At 40.6% G+C, this 16583-nt stretch overlaps 1 protein-coding gene across 3 annotated transcripts in view; it reads left to right on the forward strand.

The window, feature by feature from the left end:
• LOC138683695 (leucine-rich repeat and fibronectin type III domain-containing protein 1-like protein) overlaps positions 1–16583 on the forward strand; it is a 59383-nt gene that overhangs the window by 37974 nt on the left and 4826 nt on the right. For all 3 annotated transcript variants that reach the window (XM_069775793.1, XM_069775792.1, XM_069775791.1), the window contains one exon: positions 6402–7796. In XM_069775793.1, the coding sequence (XP_069631894.1) occupies positions 6421–7796 (1376 nt within the window). In that variant the 5' untranslated portion in view covers positions 6402–6420. The remainder of the gene's footprint in view (positions 1–6401; positions 7797–16583) is intronic.

Below are 16583 nucleotides of genomic sequence, written 5' to 3' on the forward strand. Positions count from 1 at the left end.
TTTTTGAGCAGTTGTCTTGGTTGTCTAACATTAATTATGCTTGTTTTTTTATCTTAAGAATTGAAAGAATCAATGTCCCAAAAAAATGCATGTTCATCTGAAATTCACTGTCCATCAGAACAATGTGCTTTATGTATTTCCAAGAGTTTTGTTGTCAAATAGGGGCTGTTCAGAGTCAGATAATCTCAAACAGTCCTTGCACAAGTGGGAATGATAGGAAAACTCTCTGTGATTCTCCCAGATTTTCAGCAGTCCCCAGGGAGGTGCTGCTCTTGCTAACAGAGCATCACCTGCAGCATAACATTCAGATCAGTCGAAGGTGGAACTGTTTGTCCACCAAATTCCCCAGTACAAGCAGCAGGTGGTGAAGCCAGGGAGATAAAAACCAATATGATTTTACGTGTACAGAAACACTTCGCTAGGTACAACGTGCTAGGACTTGGCGGTGGGATGTGTTGCAATTCATAATAGATCTTCCAATAAAGAATGAATGCTTCTAATTGCTAATATTGGCTGTGTTTGAGTGTAGCCTCTGTGAAAGACATAGAGCGTGGCTAAGAATAGCTCGTTTATCAGCGTGGCAACTCTGAAGTAGCATTACCTCCAGACTCTCTGCACCAGAAGCTGCTCTACCCTTAAATAAAACATCAATACATAATTCACTCTCTGCTTTTCATCAAGTACATCTTCAGGAGACCTTGGACCATTCATCAAAACCCACAGGAGCTATTTCTGTTTCCTAATTTACACTGGTGTCCTGGCTACCTCAACCACAGATTTAATGGCTCCAGTTCAGGATTCTCGGGGGCAGGGTGGGGAAGATCAGCACAGTTCATCATGAGCTCTCTGGCCCTTAGAGAAAGGAAGGAGAGAGACAGAGACAGAGGGAGTGCAGATACTCACACAATAAATCCATAAAGCACTTAAACTTTTGTTGGTAATTCCTTCTATACCTTCCTCAGTATATGGTATGCACTAAAGTTTAGGAAATGGGACAGAAACTAGTTGTTGTGTTTTGTTTGTGGGGTTTTTGGGGGAAGGGGGAGGCAATGGGATGACAAAACCAACAACAACCACAAAACAAACAAACAGAAAAAATTATTTTCAGGTTTGCTAACACACTTGACGGATGACTGAAGTAGGTAAGGCAAAAATGAATGTGGAGATGAAAGTTATTGCTATGCTTTTACTTCTGGTTTTCTTATTCTGCACCTCTATAGTGGGGATTGGAAATGTGATTTTTGTGCATTATAAATACACTTCCCCAGTGCCATCCACCTGAGGAGTGGCAGGCAATAACAGTGCACAGGTGGATATTATTTGTGCCACCTTCTGGTGAAAAAGGAAAAGGCAAATGAGTTCACCTGCATAGTTGATGTGTCTGAAGAATAATGCCAGGAAAAAGAATAAATATTCTATATTTTGTTATTTTTAACATTAGATGGTTTGGTTTTCCTTTTATGCTGTGAACTAGATTTAAAAAAAAATTACAAAAAAAATCCTAGGATTAATATTAATTATGGTAATTTGGGGTTGGACAAATGCTGGCTACCAGATTTGTGGCTGATCTGCTCTGTGCCCAACTGTGTCTGGAGATTTACTTCCAATGGTCTTGGAAAAGAAAAAAGAAAAAAAGAAAGAAGGAAAATTAACAAGATACTTAAACACTTACTGGAAGTGTTTCTTGCTCAACTACAGGTAAGGCAAGCAACACTAAATTAAGCACATTATTATTTGTTGGTAAATTAAAGACTTTTTTTCCAATGTAGTGGCTAACTCTGGATCAGAAAAGGATAATGATAAAGCTTCCCTCAAGAAAAAGCTTTTGTTTTTTTCTTCTAAGGATGCTGATGGCGAGCCCCTGTCTTGTGCAGCAACCAGGTCGTCACAGCAGTCTGACAGTCAAACAATCTGCGTTTGAAATATGTCAGAGCACAGTCTGCTCATCTCAGCCAGACTCAGCAGTGGATAGCCTCTGCTGAAATATCTCCTGTATCAGATTTAATTTTGTTTGTTGGAAAAGCAATGCTTGGGTGGATGAAATATCTCGGACTGTGTTTCTCTGTGATGAGGGTGCAAGGTATGAAATAGCTGTTTCTAATACCTAGTCTCTATTTGCCACGGTCTCTATATCAAAATTTCTGTGCCATAGGGAGCCAAGGTCTCTCTCGGATAGACCTGAGTACGATCAGACGCTGATGCAGCTGCAGCTTTTGTATTCAGGGTACTGTGTGAGGCCAGTGCCGAGCAATTAAATGGTGTAGATAAGAGAATAACAGATTTAGCAAGCCTTTAGTGCATGCTCAAAAATAGCAGGAAGATGTGTCTTTGAACAGGCAAAGGCGGAGGTGATGACGGTATTAGACATGGCATACATCTGGGCGTAGAATAGTTGGCAATGATGTTCAACACTTGAGTCAGGAACCCCATTCAGTGGAGAATGAACCAAAAAACCAGACGTAGCTACACCCCTTAAACCCCACGGAAAGATGCAGATGAATGCCAAATAGATGCAGCGTAAACATGTATAGGCTGGAAACCATGTACTTGAATATATGTTGCTCATAATTCCAGTAAAATGAATAGCTAGGTGCAAGAAAAGGAAACAGATTACACTGAAATAAGTACGCTTTGTGTTGGAGAAAGGTGCTGTTCCCCAGTAAAGGCACTTGACAAAGGACCATTTTTTGGAAGATGGAGTTTCTTCCTTAAAGCTGGTAAAACAGTGTCTTTATGCATCATTATTCACACAGTGTGTGTTTTGCAGAGTGTAAGAAATCTCTATACCACGATACCAATTTAAAGCTGTTGAAAATGTTATATTTACAGCAGAGGCAACCTGAATTCCTTCCAACAGAACAAAGTTAATAGGCCAATAGCTGCGAATTGCTGGAATTAAATATCCCTTCCTTTAAATGCCATTTCGACTACAAATGATAGGTAGTGGTCACCTAGTAATGTTTTGCTGTAGGAAAACAGAAAAAAACCCTATCTCTGCACATATTTTGAACATGACCCCCCTGCTGCAGGTCCCTCCCAACTGGAAGTATTCTATTCTATAGGTCTTTATTACTTTGCAATTAAATGACTACCTCAACCAATTTTTTTTTTTTTTTTGCGTGAACTTTAAGCTGCAACCGTGCAGATGGTAATTGAGGAAATGAGTCAATAAGCAACAGTTCAGGGAAATTTTTTTTCCTGCATGTCCTTCATCTGTGGGTAGTCTTATAAGCATGAAATTTATTTCTTTTACTGTCTTCTGTTGAGGTGGTGTGGATTAAACTGTCTTTAAAAATACTACTGTATTACCATGCAGTCAGGTATGTTCCCGATGCAGTTTTTAGGTTATAGTGCCAAACCTGCTTTTACCAAGAATCCAGAGCAACAGCAGTAATTCACTTATATGCAGTTTTTCTTTACAAGTCACCCTTTCTTTGCGATGGTTATATAGTTTGTAAGAGTAGTTGTACTATGTTCATTGTTGGCTTTAAAATCATTAATTTTAGTGCCATGGTTTCACATTAGTAACATTTAATTATTTTTTTTTAACAGAATAATGGTTTAAGTGAGGTGGTTTTGTCCTGGTTTCTTACAGCCCAGATGTCAGTTAATCCATTAATGTTGCATTAATATTTGCTAGTGACAAAACAAGGGAATTACAATATTGCACAGCAGCCTGGTTTTGGATAGTTGTGCATCCATTAATCATTTGTACCTAGCAGAAGTGAAAAGATGGAGCCATTAGAGGCAAGAAGGGTTCAGAGCATAGGACAGAGTGACAGTGGAAATGGGTTTCTTAAAAAAGGAAATACTTGGAAGATAAAGCTTGTAGTGGACTATATTAAATATTATAAAAGCTGTTGAGAAAAAAATTAATCAGGAAGCAAGACATTACTAAGAGGATGTTTATTAGAAAAAAATTGTAAGTATAAAGTGAACTCGCTTTGCGCAAACTCTACTGTAGTATTTGTTTTCCTAGCTCTGTTGTTCTTAACAGAAAATGTATCATTTTCTGCATAGAACTGACAGTCTTAAATATAAAAAACGATGTTTGGAATTGGAATTTGAAACCAGCACTAAAAATCAGAGAGGCAGAGGCTACGGTTTGTAGAGCTACAGCTGAAATGTGAAAAACGTGGAGATACTCATGGTTATTAGGTCACAGGATAACACAGGTGGGAAGAAGTCTGAGGGTCTGTAGTCCCATCTCCTGCTGAAAGCAGGGTCAGCTCTGGGATCACGGCTTTGTCCAGTCACCTCATCCCAAAATGGAGGTCCCACAACCTTTCCAGACAAGCTGCTTCCAGAAAATTTTTTTTTCCTCATCTCCAGCTTGAACCTTAATTGTATTAATTTCTGTCCCTTGTCTTTTGATCTTCTGTCATGAACCACGGTGATGAGCCTGGCTCCATCTTCCTGATAAACTCCTCGGAGGTACAAGAAGGTTCCTACGACAGGGTCCACCAAAGCCTTCTCTTCTCCAGGCTGATTAAGCCCTGTCCTCTCTGCCTCTCATAGTGTCTGTGCTCTAACCATTCAGAGGTTTTGGAGAGGGTTTGGTTGATTGGGTTGTCTCTTTTTTGTTTACTTTTTACAAAATACTTTGCAGTTGCAGAGACTTGGTCAGAATTGCATACGACTAAAGATTAACCTCTAACAAATGAATATGTAGCAATGGTTAAGAGGTTTAGACTGAGTTTCATGCTCTCTGAATTGAAGTAATAATACTGTATAAGCAATGGATTGATTTTAATAACTTTCTTCCCCTCTGTGGAGCTTTAAATTTGATCTAACCAAACTGATTTCCAGACTCTGCAACTGTGATACTGTAATTCTGTATCTCAAAGATCTGTTGCCCTGTAAAGGAGCTCTAGCTCATGGAAATCATTAAAGTGAAACAAACCAAACCAACAAAAAACAAATAAACAAACAAAAAAAAACCCAAACCCACAAACATACTGTAAGAATCTGCTGACTTAGAGCAAATTGTGTTCTTGTAACCAAAAGCTTTGGTAGGCTCTTTTACAGATAGCTGACTCAGCAGATTATGTTGTCCCCAACTTTGGGCTAAACTGAGGACGATGTCTTGTGCTGCACTGTTTGTGCTCAAAGGCAGTAGTTGATTATTTTTGCACTGCGTTTACCCACTATATGAAGGAATTTTCACGTGGAACTAACTTTAATCAGCTGTGATCTCTAGTGTGCTAGAACTTAGATGTGAAGTAGAACTACATGGGCTCATTTGCAAAACGACCACTGCCCTTCTTTTGGAGTAGGATTCGCCAGCTAGAGTTTGGAATTGGGTTATACCAGGGCACTCTCACGAAACACATAGTTTGAGTCCTTTACATTGCAGATTGGGAGTTTTCGCCTTTGTGGTTGCTTGAGTCACTGCACTTCGCAATTTTCCAGCCAGCTGGAGGTAAAGTAGAAATGAAAATCTACCCTTGGTATAGGAGGCAAGCACTTCAAGTACAATGGGAAATAACTTGGCATACATGAGATTTCTCAGAGATAATTTCATTGACCAAACCCATGTGCAATTACGAGATTTATTTTTCTAAAGCTGCTACCTGTGCTGCACAGAAAAAAAATATATATACCTGCTTCTGTGATTGAACACAGCCTTGCTTTTCAGAAGTGCCTTTGAATGTATTTCTCCTTCTTATTTGCTGTAGAAGTTTTAGACCCCTGCCACCTCCTGGGGAAAAAAACCCTTGTCCTTAAAACATGCATTTCTACAAAAAGCTCACTGCTTGGTACAGGTCAAACTGAGGAGGGGCATAGATGAGCTTGAGGTGTAAGACAAAAAAGTTGTTGGACATCTATAATGGCAAGAAAGTGAGGGGAGCATAATCACAAAGTGAGGAAGTGATATGCAGGTTGAAATGAGGTTCTAGCCCCAGCAAATAGTCAGATGTGTGTAGACAAAGTTATGTAGATGGTATTTTTAACCTAAAAAATCTTGTATATTTATTTGCTTCCTCACATTTAATCCACACCACTCACATTCCTCTCACCAAGTATCAGCTTCACATCTTGCTTTGTTCCACCTATTAAAGTACAACTGTCAACACTGTTGGTTGGGAAGAGCTGCTAGTAGGTAGATAACCCTGTTAGTGCATCCTGGAGAAGCAGTAGTGATGGACTGTTGCCTCACAGTCAATCTAAGTGTTGCTGTCTGGAAGAAAGTGGAGCCAAACCAGCACAGAACTAGAAGCTCTTAGCTCTAAAAACATCCAAGTTAATATTACCAGTAATTTTATTATTGTCTTGGAAGGTGTTTCCAGTTTGCGCAGGCAGACTTGTAATGAAAACTTCAATGTAAACCTATTTCTAATGCCCAATTAAAATACATTTACATGGATTTCTTCTTTTTTTCCCCCCCCCCCCCCCTTTAGGTCTGTTATTTTTCTTACGATGGAAAGGCTGGTTGTCTATCTACTGGTTATTAGCACAGCCGTGAAGGCCATGATGTGTCCCAAAAGATGCATGTGTCAAAACCTGTCTCCATCCTTCACAATTCTCTGTACGAAGACGGGGCTTCTCTTTGTGCCCCCCAGTATTGACAGGAGGACAGCCGAACTAAGGTTAATGGATAACTTTATTACTACACTTAGGAGAAAAGATTTTGCAAACATGACTAATCTAATTCATTTGACACTATCAAGGAATACAATAAGTCAAATCATGCCTTATGCATTTTTTGATCTTAAAGGCCTTCACGCCTTACACTTGGATAGTAATAGACTGACCTACATCAATGAAGATCATTTCAAAGGTTTAATTAACCTTCGACATTTAATACTCAGTAACAATCAATTAAACTATATCTCTCCTGGGTCGTTGGATGACTTTATTGAAACAATTGAAGACCTGGATCTGTCCTACAACAATCTTGTTAACGTTCCTTGGGAAACAATTGCCAAACTTTCTAATGTCAATACAGTCAGTTTGGATCATAATCTCATTGAGTTTGTGCCAGAGGGAATCTTCTCAAACCTTCACAAACTTGCCCGTCTAGACATGACCTCCAACAAGTTGAAAAAGATCCCTCCTGACCCTTTGTTTTCCAGAATACCAGTGTATGCCAAGTCTAAAGGATCTCCGCTCTCATCCCTTGTGCTTAGCTTTGGAGGGAATCCTTTGCACTGCAACTGTGAACTCGTGTGGCTGAGACGTCTCACCAGAGAAGATGATCTAGAAACCTGCGCCTCTCCACCAGAACTGATGGGCAAATACTTTTGGTCTATTAAAGAGGAGGAATTTGTCTGTGAACCCCCAATGATAACGCATCGAACCCCAAAACTAACAGTGACGGAAGGCCAAAGTGTCTCTTTGAAGTGCAAAGCTGTTGGCGATCCAGATCCCTACGTTCGCTGGATCTCACCTGATGGGAAGCTGGTCTCTAACACGTCCAGGACGATTTCTTATGAGAATGGTACTCTGGATATTTTGGTTACTTCTTTGACTGACAAGGGCACGTTCACCTGCATAGCATCAAATGCTGCGGGAGAGTCGACGGCTCCAGTTGAACTCCTCGTTACCCCGTACCCTAACCTTGCTAACAGCACCAACTGCGATAAAGATGCGGAGCCTGGCCCCTCAGATATTCTCATATCTGCCAAGTCCAGCTTTCCAAACGAAACGAAGGCTCAGCAAGAGAAGGTGGTCGTGGTTGCTGAGCTGACATCATCTTCTGCTCTTATCCAGTGGCCTTCTCAGCATCACCTCCCTGGGATTCGAATGTACCAGATTCAGTATAACAGTTCTGCTGACGACATACTAGTGTACAGGTAACGCTGCTCACATTCCCATGCTCATACCTCTGTGAAGTAGGCAGTGGAAGTAAGAAAAAAGGAGAGCATAGTTTGACATATTCTGTGTAATAAGAGCTATCCTGCAAAGAGTAACTGTAAATGGGGGGATGAGGAGGCAATGGCTGCCTTAGTCTTTGCTCATTAAACTCCTGTTGTTGAGGAGCTACACTATTAAAACTAATAATACATCTGCTTCTGTGCTGCCTCTTGAGGATCTCTAAACTCTTTACAGACATAATTAAGTTTCATAGTCCAGTTTAATGGACCAAGTGATGCTGATGAGCAATGTCTTAGTTGTTAACATTTAAGGAAATTGAGATGGAGATTTTAGTTACTTTTATGCTGATTAAGTGTAATTATTTTACTTAAAAATATGGGCAAGAGAGAAGAAATCAAGATGCCCAAAGTTGCGAGATATCCAAAGCAATGTTCTGCCTATGTGGCTATGGCCTTAGCATGTTCAGCCAAACCTTCAGCCTGTATCAGTTGCTGTGTGTTTCCTTTTCTCCACTTTTGTAGTGTCATGTGGATAAAACTCACTGGTATGAATTGGACACCACATGGAAAATTTTAGGTTATGTATTTGTGTGGTTTTCACATTTGTCCGCTGGAGTAAAATTTACTTGGGAATAACTATTTAAGTCTCCATGGACAGCATGCAGATTACATTTATAGCTGTTCCCTCATGCAGGGCTGGTTGACTTTCTGATTATATGCCTTTCTGTTTATAGGCTTTTGTTTGGGATTAACCAGGGGTGGAAGGGATAAGGAGGGGTAGAATGACTTGAAAGTGGGAGCTAGCATTTGATTTGGATTTAGTGTTTCATAGTTGTGTGCTTCGTAAGGATGATAACTTCTCTAAACAGAGTGATAATGATTTCTCTAATGAGTGATAATGATTATTTCTAATGTAATGCCACTGGTTGCACTAAAGTTTGGAGTGGAGTAAGCAAAAGGAGAATGATATCTAATAGCTTCAGTAATATACCTGAAAGTCTGGGTTCAAATCTAGTGCTTTGGTAAGCAGTCCCCTAAAGAAAGGAATGCAGGATAGTCATTCTGCTGCAATTCCTATTTCAAATACCTACCATTGCAAGCAAATTCTTGTAAAAAAAAAAAAAAAAAAAAAAGGAACTGTGTATGAAAATGGCATGAAGTCCTTGAAACAGACATTTCACTTTACAGTCACTTGGGATTTTCAGAAGTCTCGTGTTAAAACGCCCATCCCCAGAGCCTCTTTGAGGAAGGATGCCATCCATCCTCCTGTTGTCACGGCTACGAGCTAGAAAGGAAGCAGGAGGTCTCAGGGTAAGCAAGGGTCTCTTAAGAGGGGGTGGGAGGATGCCTTGTTGGGATCTGACAGGGATGGCGAGGAGCCGGCTGGAAGATGAAGCCTCATTTAATTGCCAGCTGTGACAACATTTGTGACATTGCTGTTTGAGAGAAGCGCAAAGTTGCGAAATGAAGGGAAATGTGAAGCGGAGATGTCTCGATAGCTGTGACTGGGGTTTCTAAAGGGATTTTATTCAGTTCTCCCACTAGAATGTGAAGTGAAGCAAGCAAAGTGAGAAGCAGCTAGAGCTGGTAGGTGCATCGCAGGCATGGCCAGTAGTTTAAGAGAGGTGTTTAATGGGATTTTTCATCCTTTGCCATAATGGCTGGTCAGCCGATTTGGCAGCCTTCATACAATTGCAGCTATTCATTCTCAATGAGTTTTAAACTTCCCAAAGTCTCTAAAAATAAATCAGTGACTAGTGTGGTAGCTTGTTAATAAAACTATAGACTTGAATACTGCTGCTGCTGAACGGCCTCATTCCTAAAGAAGAAATGGGGAAGAATACTATATTTCCATGCCCCTTTCTCAGCCCAGATTCCTGTTAACTGAAACGCTCAGGTTGGTAACAAAACCATAAAATACTTGATGCTTCAAATCACAGAGCAGCTATTTCAAATAATACAATGTAATAGACTGTAGCATAATGGGCATCTCAAAGATGAAAATTTGTGCGTTCTCATTCAGTTCCCACAGTGAGTAATCATCAAATATAGATCCTTAAAGGAAGTTTTGTGCTAAAGTGAGAGGAATCGTAATTGGGCAGCAATTCTGCATTTGCAGTTATCTGAACAACTGCTACTTCAAGTTATGCTATAGATGTCAGAATTTTTTAAGTTGAGTGTGTTAATGTGCACTGGAGAAACAGGAGCTCCCCGGTTTGTTTGCTGACCCTTTGCATGGTCAAGACGCGTCTCGGACTCCATGTTTCTGGTAAGGTATACAAACATGTTGTCCTGGTTTCAGCTGGGATATAGTTAACTGTCTTCCCAGTAGCTGGTACAGTGCTATGTGTTGAGTTCAGTATCTGAAGAATGTTGATAACACTGATGTTTTCAGTTGTTGCTCAGTAGTGTTTAGTCTAAAGTCAAGGATTTTTCAGCTTCTCATGCCCAGCCAGGGCACCTGACCCAAACTGGCCAACAGTGTATTCCATACCATGGGACGTCCCATCTAGTTTAGGAACTGGGAAGGGGGGGCAGGGAATCGCCGCTCGGGGACTGGCTGGGTGTCGGTCGGAGGGTGGTGAGCAATTGCCCTGCGCATCATTTGTACATTTCAATCCTTTTATTACTACTGTTGTCATTTTATTAGTGTTATCATTATCATTATTAGTTTCTTCTTTTCGGTTTTATTAAATCGTTCTTATCTCAACCCAGGAGTTTTACTTCTTTTCCTGATTTTCTCCCCCATCCCACTGGATGGGGGGGAGTGAGTGAGCAGCTGCGTGGTGCTTAGTTGCTGGCTGGGGTTAAACCATGACACATGTCTTTCACGGAGTCAGTCTGTTGATATATGAAGATGTGAATAGATGTGCAGTAGTGTACCCAGCAGTGGCCATGCTTCAGTGCTGCCAAAGGAGTTTCACAGAAGGTGAAAAGCTTCCTTCTACCTAGAGGACACTGTGTAATTTATTTCTGGCAGGCGATAGCTTGCTGCCTGGAAAAAGTATTAAGTGGTGCAGGATGCATCAGAAACCTGTCGCTTCTGTCAAGTTGAGCTGTACCATGGGAAAAGCAGTTGCTATGGCAACTTTGCTTTATCTTGCAAATTTAAGTTGCTCCTTTGACTCCTTTATTTTTCCTCATCTTTCCCTTTCCTTCTCCCTCTGGATAGGTAAGTGTGGGTAAGTGTGTGTTCATCTGTGCCCATGCTAGGAGCCTATGGAGGTGAAGGGAGGAGACGATATTCTTCCTAATTTTACCTTTGGACTGCAATCAAACTATCCGTTGGTGTATGTGAGAATAACATATGTGCCCTGCACATGGTTACGCTGCCTGTGTACACTTGCACATAAGTGCACCATAATTGCTCCTTGTTGTTCCCAGTTTGGGAGATTCACAACATATGGCCACACAGCGATTTTCCCAGTGGTGAATGTGGAAAAGAAAATAGGAGTTGTGCTTCTGGCTCTGCCAGTTACTGTTGCCTCAGGTGAGTCACTTAACTCCTCTTTCTGTGAAATGGAAGCTATCACACTGACCCATCTCCTGGGACAGGGGTTAGCAAAATTGAAGGCAGACATTAGCTCTGGAGAAAGAAAATTGCATCAGAGTGAAGCATCTGGCAAGATGAGTAGTAACAATCCAGAGTTGGTAAATTAAGGTGCAGGTAGCAATTTGCGGAAAGCATCAGTATTGAAAGTAAGAGCCTTGTTTGTTTTTGGAAGAAAGGTCGGAAACTGTTGTTGTAGAGCCATGTATAGAGTGAATCAAGAATTGTAATAGCCACTTTGTGCAGCTTTTCCGTCTCTGAGATATAAACGGATCTGTATTCTTTAAACAGCTTACAGTCTTGATGCCGATTACAGTTCCTGCGCAATTTGGACTTCACAATACTATAATTTTAGTTTAACTGTCATTGCTCAAGTGTCATGCCCAGGTTTCTAGTGCTAGTCTTGGGGAAGAGATATCAGCAGAACTTACCTTTTGATACTAAAATAGTAGTGACGAATATTATACAAGCTTTAGAAAGCAATAATTAATCTCGGAGAGAAGCCATGCTATTTTATTGCTGCTTTGTCATGATGCGCACACATGTTTGTGTGTACATACAGATGAAAATGCTCCTCTTTTGTATGCTGATAGAGTTCATATGTACCTTTATGAAGATGAATCCTTGCGTTAGGTTATGGGATAAAAGGCTCATCTCCACGGGACCCTGGGTGACCTCTCTCTTGTAGCCTTGTTCGCTGTGCAAAAGAGAAGTGGGGCAGCAACTGATGCTCAAAATGCCCTGAAGGGAACTGCAGGTGCTCCTATTTTGTCTGCCAGTGCTTCCTCAAATGGCCAGCAAATTAAAGATAAAACAAGTGATTTTGTATGTCTGAGCTAGGCTGGCTAAACTTCAATTTTTACCGCAGTTGATATAAACAGCAGATTACTAATGCTTCATAACAATCTGATTGATGTCCTAGTCAATTAGAAGCGGGATCTCATAACATCAAAGGCAACAGTCTCCTAAGCATTGAATTTAATCTTTAATAGCTAGTGATCATCTAACTTTAATTAGCTGCAACTACATGCTATAAATTAGAAGATGAGTATTTAATAGTGATGCTTCTCTATAGGTAATTGAGAGACTATATATTGCATAAAACTGCTGATAATATGTCCTTGTTTTCTCTGTTGAGAGGAAAACCTAGAAATTGAGAGGCAGACCACTTTTAAGATGGAGTACAAAGTACTGTTGTTTAAAGGGCAGAGCTGTCACTCTTGGGGAAAAGGTGATATATTGCCAGATCAATATAGCAATGATTACATCTGTTGCGTGAAAAGCAGTTGGAATCAGCCACGCTACGTCTGCTCAAAAATTCTTAAATTAGTTCAGTGCAGTGCAATGGAAAGCCTCAGGAGCCTCAGAACCATGCTAGATTTCAAAGAGTGAAGTTTGAAAGAGGTTTTATAGCTTCTCATGTCAGGCACATGCCATAAGACTTTGTGTTTCCTTTCTGCATGCCCTTGGCACACTGGACCCTGCACGTGCACTGTAGGGATGGACTCAGTTTTGCAGGGGGTGCAACATGCCTCTCAACCGGTGGAGCTGCTGCGTGCGCGTGCAGTAACTGTAGTGATTTGGGAGTACATCAGGATTGTCGTGGTTATCCAGCAAGCCTGCACATCAGCGGTGGCTGTTTGTCAGGAGGAAATCTTGGACAAATGGTCATGTTTGCATTTCTTCACCTAGCCAGCAGTCATTCCTCAAAAAGGTGGATATAGCAATGGAAGTCCAGAAATATAGGAGCCATCTGACATCTGTAAATATCACATGACTTGTCACTCTTTGGCTTTAATTTTGGTATCTTTTTTTCCTTATCTTGCAATGTAGCAGTTGTCATGGCAGTTTTCAGGGTGTTTCTCCTTGGAAACCTCTTCTTCAGGTTTCCCTTTCTGAGGAAAAACCTTACATTCTCACAGTTGACTGCATGCTCAGTTAATCAGGATTACCCTTACAAAGTTGGTTTCCTCAAACCGCAGAGTCACTTCTGCATTTTAATTCCCCTCCTTCCCATGCCCCGTGATCTTTGTTAACGAGGCTGCCCACCTGATTGCTGCTGGAGCTGCATCATGGTTTATCAAAGACCCTGCAGATCCAAATGATGGATGGTAGTTGTTGCATTATGGAGAGATCTTTCAAAGGTGAAATATCAAAGTCTTGTTTCCCAAATATTTAAGATGCTGTGCTTTTTTTGGAGGTGGAAAACATCCCTGTTTCCTTTCGTACTGTTGATGCAGAAGTATGGGGGTTTTTTAAGAATAGTATGAATAAGAGTCAATTGCTGTCATTGCTTCTATCAAAAATTTTGGCATGATTTTTGTGAAAGCTCGATAAATAAGAAACCTGCCGTTAATGCTTCATAACTGTCTGTATCTTCCGGTGCACGATCATTTCGTTTCCAGACTGTAGCATGAACCATGTGAAAATAATTCTTTTGAAAAATGCAGCCAGCAGCCTAGGTTCAGTAACGGTCTAGGATTTTATGCTGTCTTAGGATGGTGGTTGTTGTTGTTGTTGTTTTTACTTCCACAGATGTCATAGATTGTATTTGGGTCTCAGTGGGTGTTCCTGTGAAAAAAACAGACTCTATACTGATTGCTTTTTAATCCCTTTAATCAGCTGAGTAAACTGGGTGCTCAGGAGTTTGTTGACAGAATCAGTTCAAAAAGACCTCCTGTCACTGGCGTCCCTCCCACACATCAAATTCTCCATCCCTTCCTTTCATCCCCGTCCTTCCCTTCCCAACTGAACAGTTGAAATGGCAGAAAAGAAATTCTGGTTTTCAAACCTTCAAAATGGTGGTGTTGGATTGGGGATTGGCCAAAGTAAAAGTGATTAATTTGAGGCACTCTGGCCACAGTATTACACTTTCCTATGGGCAGTATCATTGATCAATTAGAGTCCAAACAAAAGACTCCATCTCGATTTTGAGCTGCTCAGTTTATTTTGTTGTTGTTGACAAAGTTGCTAGGAAATATTTCCAATCTCACAAAATGATGTTTTGTCAGAAGTTTTGTGAGCAGGTTTTACAGTTGAGCTTTTACCAAAGGGCTTTACTTGTTACTGGCTGACTACAGATGGCAGGGGAAATGCTGGCACGTATTATGGTTTATAGATGTTAGTGCTCTTAAACCAGTTACGTTAGCACTCTTCATTTAAATCTGACAGTTACTGTTCTGCTGTTGATCCATTTGAAAGATGGTGCTTGTGGGCCAACATGGAGAGTCTGTGATACTAGAGATGTAAGAGAAAAGGTAGTATACTTTCAGCTACCAAAAAAAAAAAAAAAAAAAAAAAAGATTTGGCGGAATTGTGTTTATAAACCACAGTTTTGGCAGCTTTTATAGGTAATGGGAAGCGAGCTCCTGATGAAACTCTAATGTAAATGAAGAGGTTTTGTAGAGCAAAAAACTCATGGGTAGTAATTGTGAAACAACATAATAACATTTCTTGAAGAATTAAAAAAAAGACCAAAAAAAACCCCCAAAGAATAGCCAAGTAAAAGGTTTTTGCGTCCCTGGAGATTTGAGAATCTCCTGGCAGGCTTGGGTTTGGGGTTTCTGTATCACTATTGTGAAATGTCTTTCATGCAAACTAATTATTTAAGTAAATGACTGATTGCTGCAAGCTCTTAGTTTGAGATGGAACAATTCCACTGAGAGGTTGATAAGCTTTACACCCCACCCCACCCCCACCCCTACCCCCCCACCCCCGCTTAGAATCACAATGCCTCTATATCCCAGTCATTTGGGGCCATCGAGGGTCATATGGCATCCCCAGTATGTTTCGTAACAAACCTACAAACTAGTCAATGGTGCTTAAATTGTTATTGGGTCAAACTAAGTGCTAATGGAGATGTTTGTTCTGAAGATGCCATTCTCTAAACTGTAGTCTGTGGGTTCTGATAGAAGATAAAGCTTTCAGATGATACGCTTGCTCCCAGTATCTACCCATATGCTTTCTGGCCTTTCCTACAAGTCCTCGCCACTCACCACAGCCTGGCACTAAAGACCTGCCTTTGTTACAACCGCTATACTCAAGCTTGTGCTAATTTGTCAAGCTGATTGAATTTAACTGCTATTTGATCATTTATAGCATTACTGAAATAAAGTAAATATGGTAAAGGGAACACTATACTCTACTGCAGAAGTAAATGCTCTGTAGGCATAAGCGAGAAAACATGCAGAGGTTAACTACTGACATGGCTGTAGGCAGATTGCCTACTCAGTTGTGAGCTGTCCTTACTCATTTGTAGAGGTTTCCTTGAAACTTCCTAAATATGCTAAAATAGCTACCTTTCCCGGGAGACGTGTCTGTGAATAACTGCTTAGCCGGTGAAGAAACCTTATCAAGACTACATTGTTCTCATTATTCATGGAGCTGAAAATAGCCTTGTATTACCAGAAAAGCCAATAGAAATCAAATATATATATTTGGTCTTATTGAACATTTGTACAGAAGATTTGCACAGGAGATCAGGAAGATTTAGAACATCCTCTTTTGGGTGACAGCTACTATAAAAGTATTTCAGCAATAGCTGGGTACACTGTAATACAGCATATTCTGTTCATAGCTTTCCATGGAAATTAGTCAAATTTCAATACAGAACTCTTCATTGAATAATCCTGACAATAAGGCACTGCAGAAAGTTGTTTGAAAGAAGAAAAGTGAACATCAAAGGCTGCTGAATAAGGCAAATAATATGGACATTAAGCCAGAAAACTGTACTTTGCATAATTTTTGCAATGACACCTCCCTCTCACAGATGGGCAGACTCCTAAAGACTAGAAAGATGCTTCCTGTGTGGTGTTTCCTTTCCTGTTGCTTAGCTGGTCTTTTTAATGGTGTCTTCTTCTGCAGAGTTATCTATGACATCCCTCAATTTTTTACATATTGTGCCCTGAGGTTCAGTGACTGTTTTGATGATGACAAGTGATTTTAGACTTTGTGCCATGGTTGGATGTAGTTGCCAGAAGTATTTTTCTGGGACACATGACTGATTTCAAAGCCTTTTAGTGTTTGAAGGCAAGCAACTAAATTCTCCATCTTCTCAGTCACATCCCTTTGCATGACAAGCAAGAATCTTCTGCTTAGTTTCAGTGTAACTTGGTGTTTGAACTGAGGGAGGAATGCAGTCCAGTCTGAGCCACAGTGTTCTCTTGTTGTGTCTGGTCACTGTGAAATGTGGCTGAACAGAAGACCGAAAAGTTATT

This window comes from Haliaeetus albicilla, chromosome Z, assembly GCF_947461875.1.
Source record: "Haliaeetus albicilla chromosome Z, bHalAlb1.1, whole genome shotgun sequence".
NCBI classification, from domain to species: Eukaryota; Metazoa; Chordata; class Aves; order Accipitriformes; family Accipitridae; genus Haliaeetus; species Haliaeetus albicilla.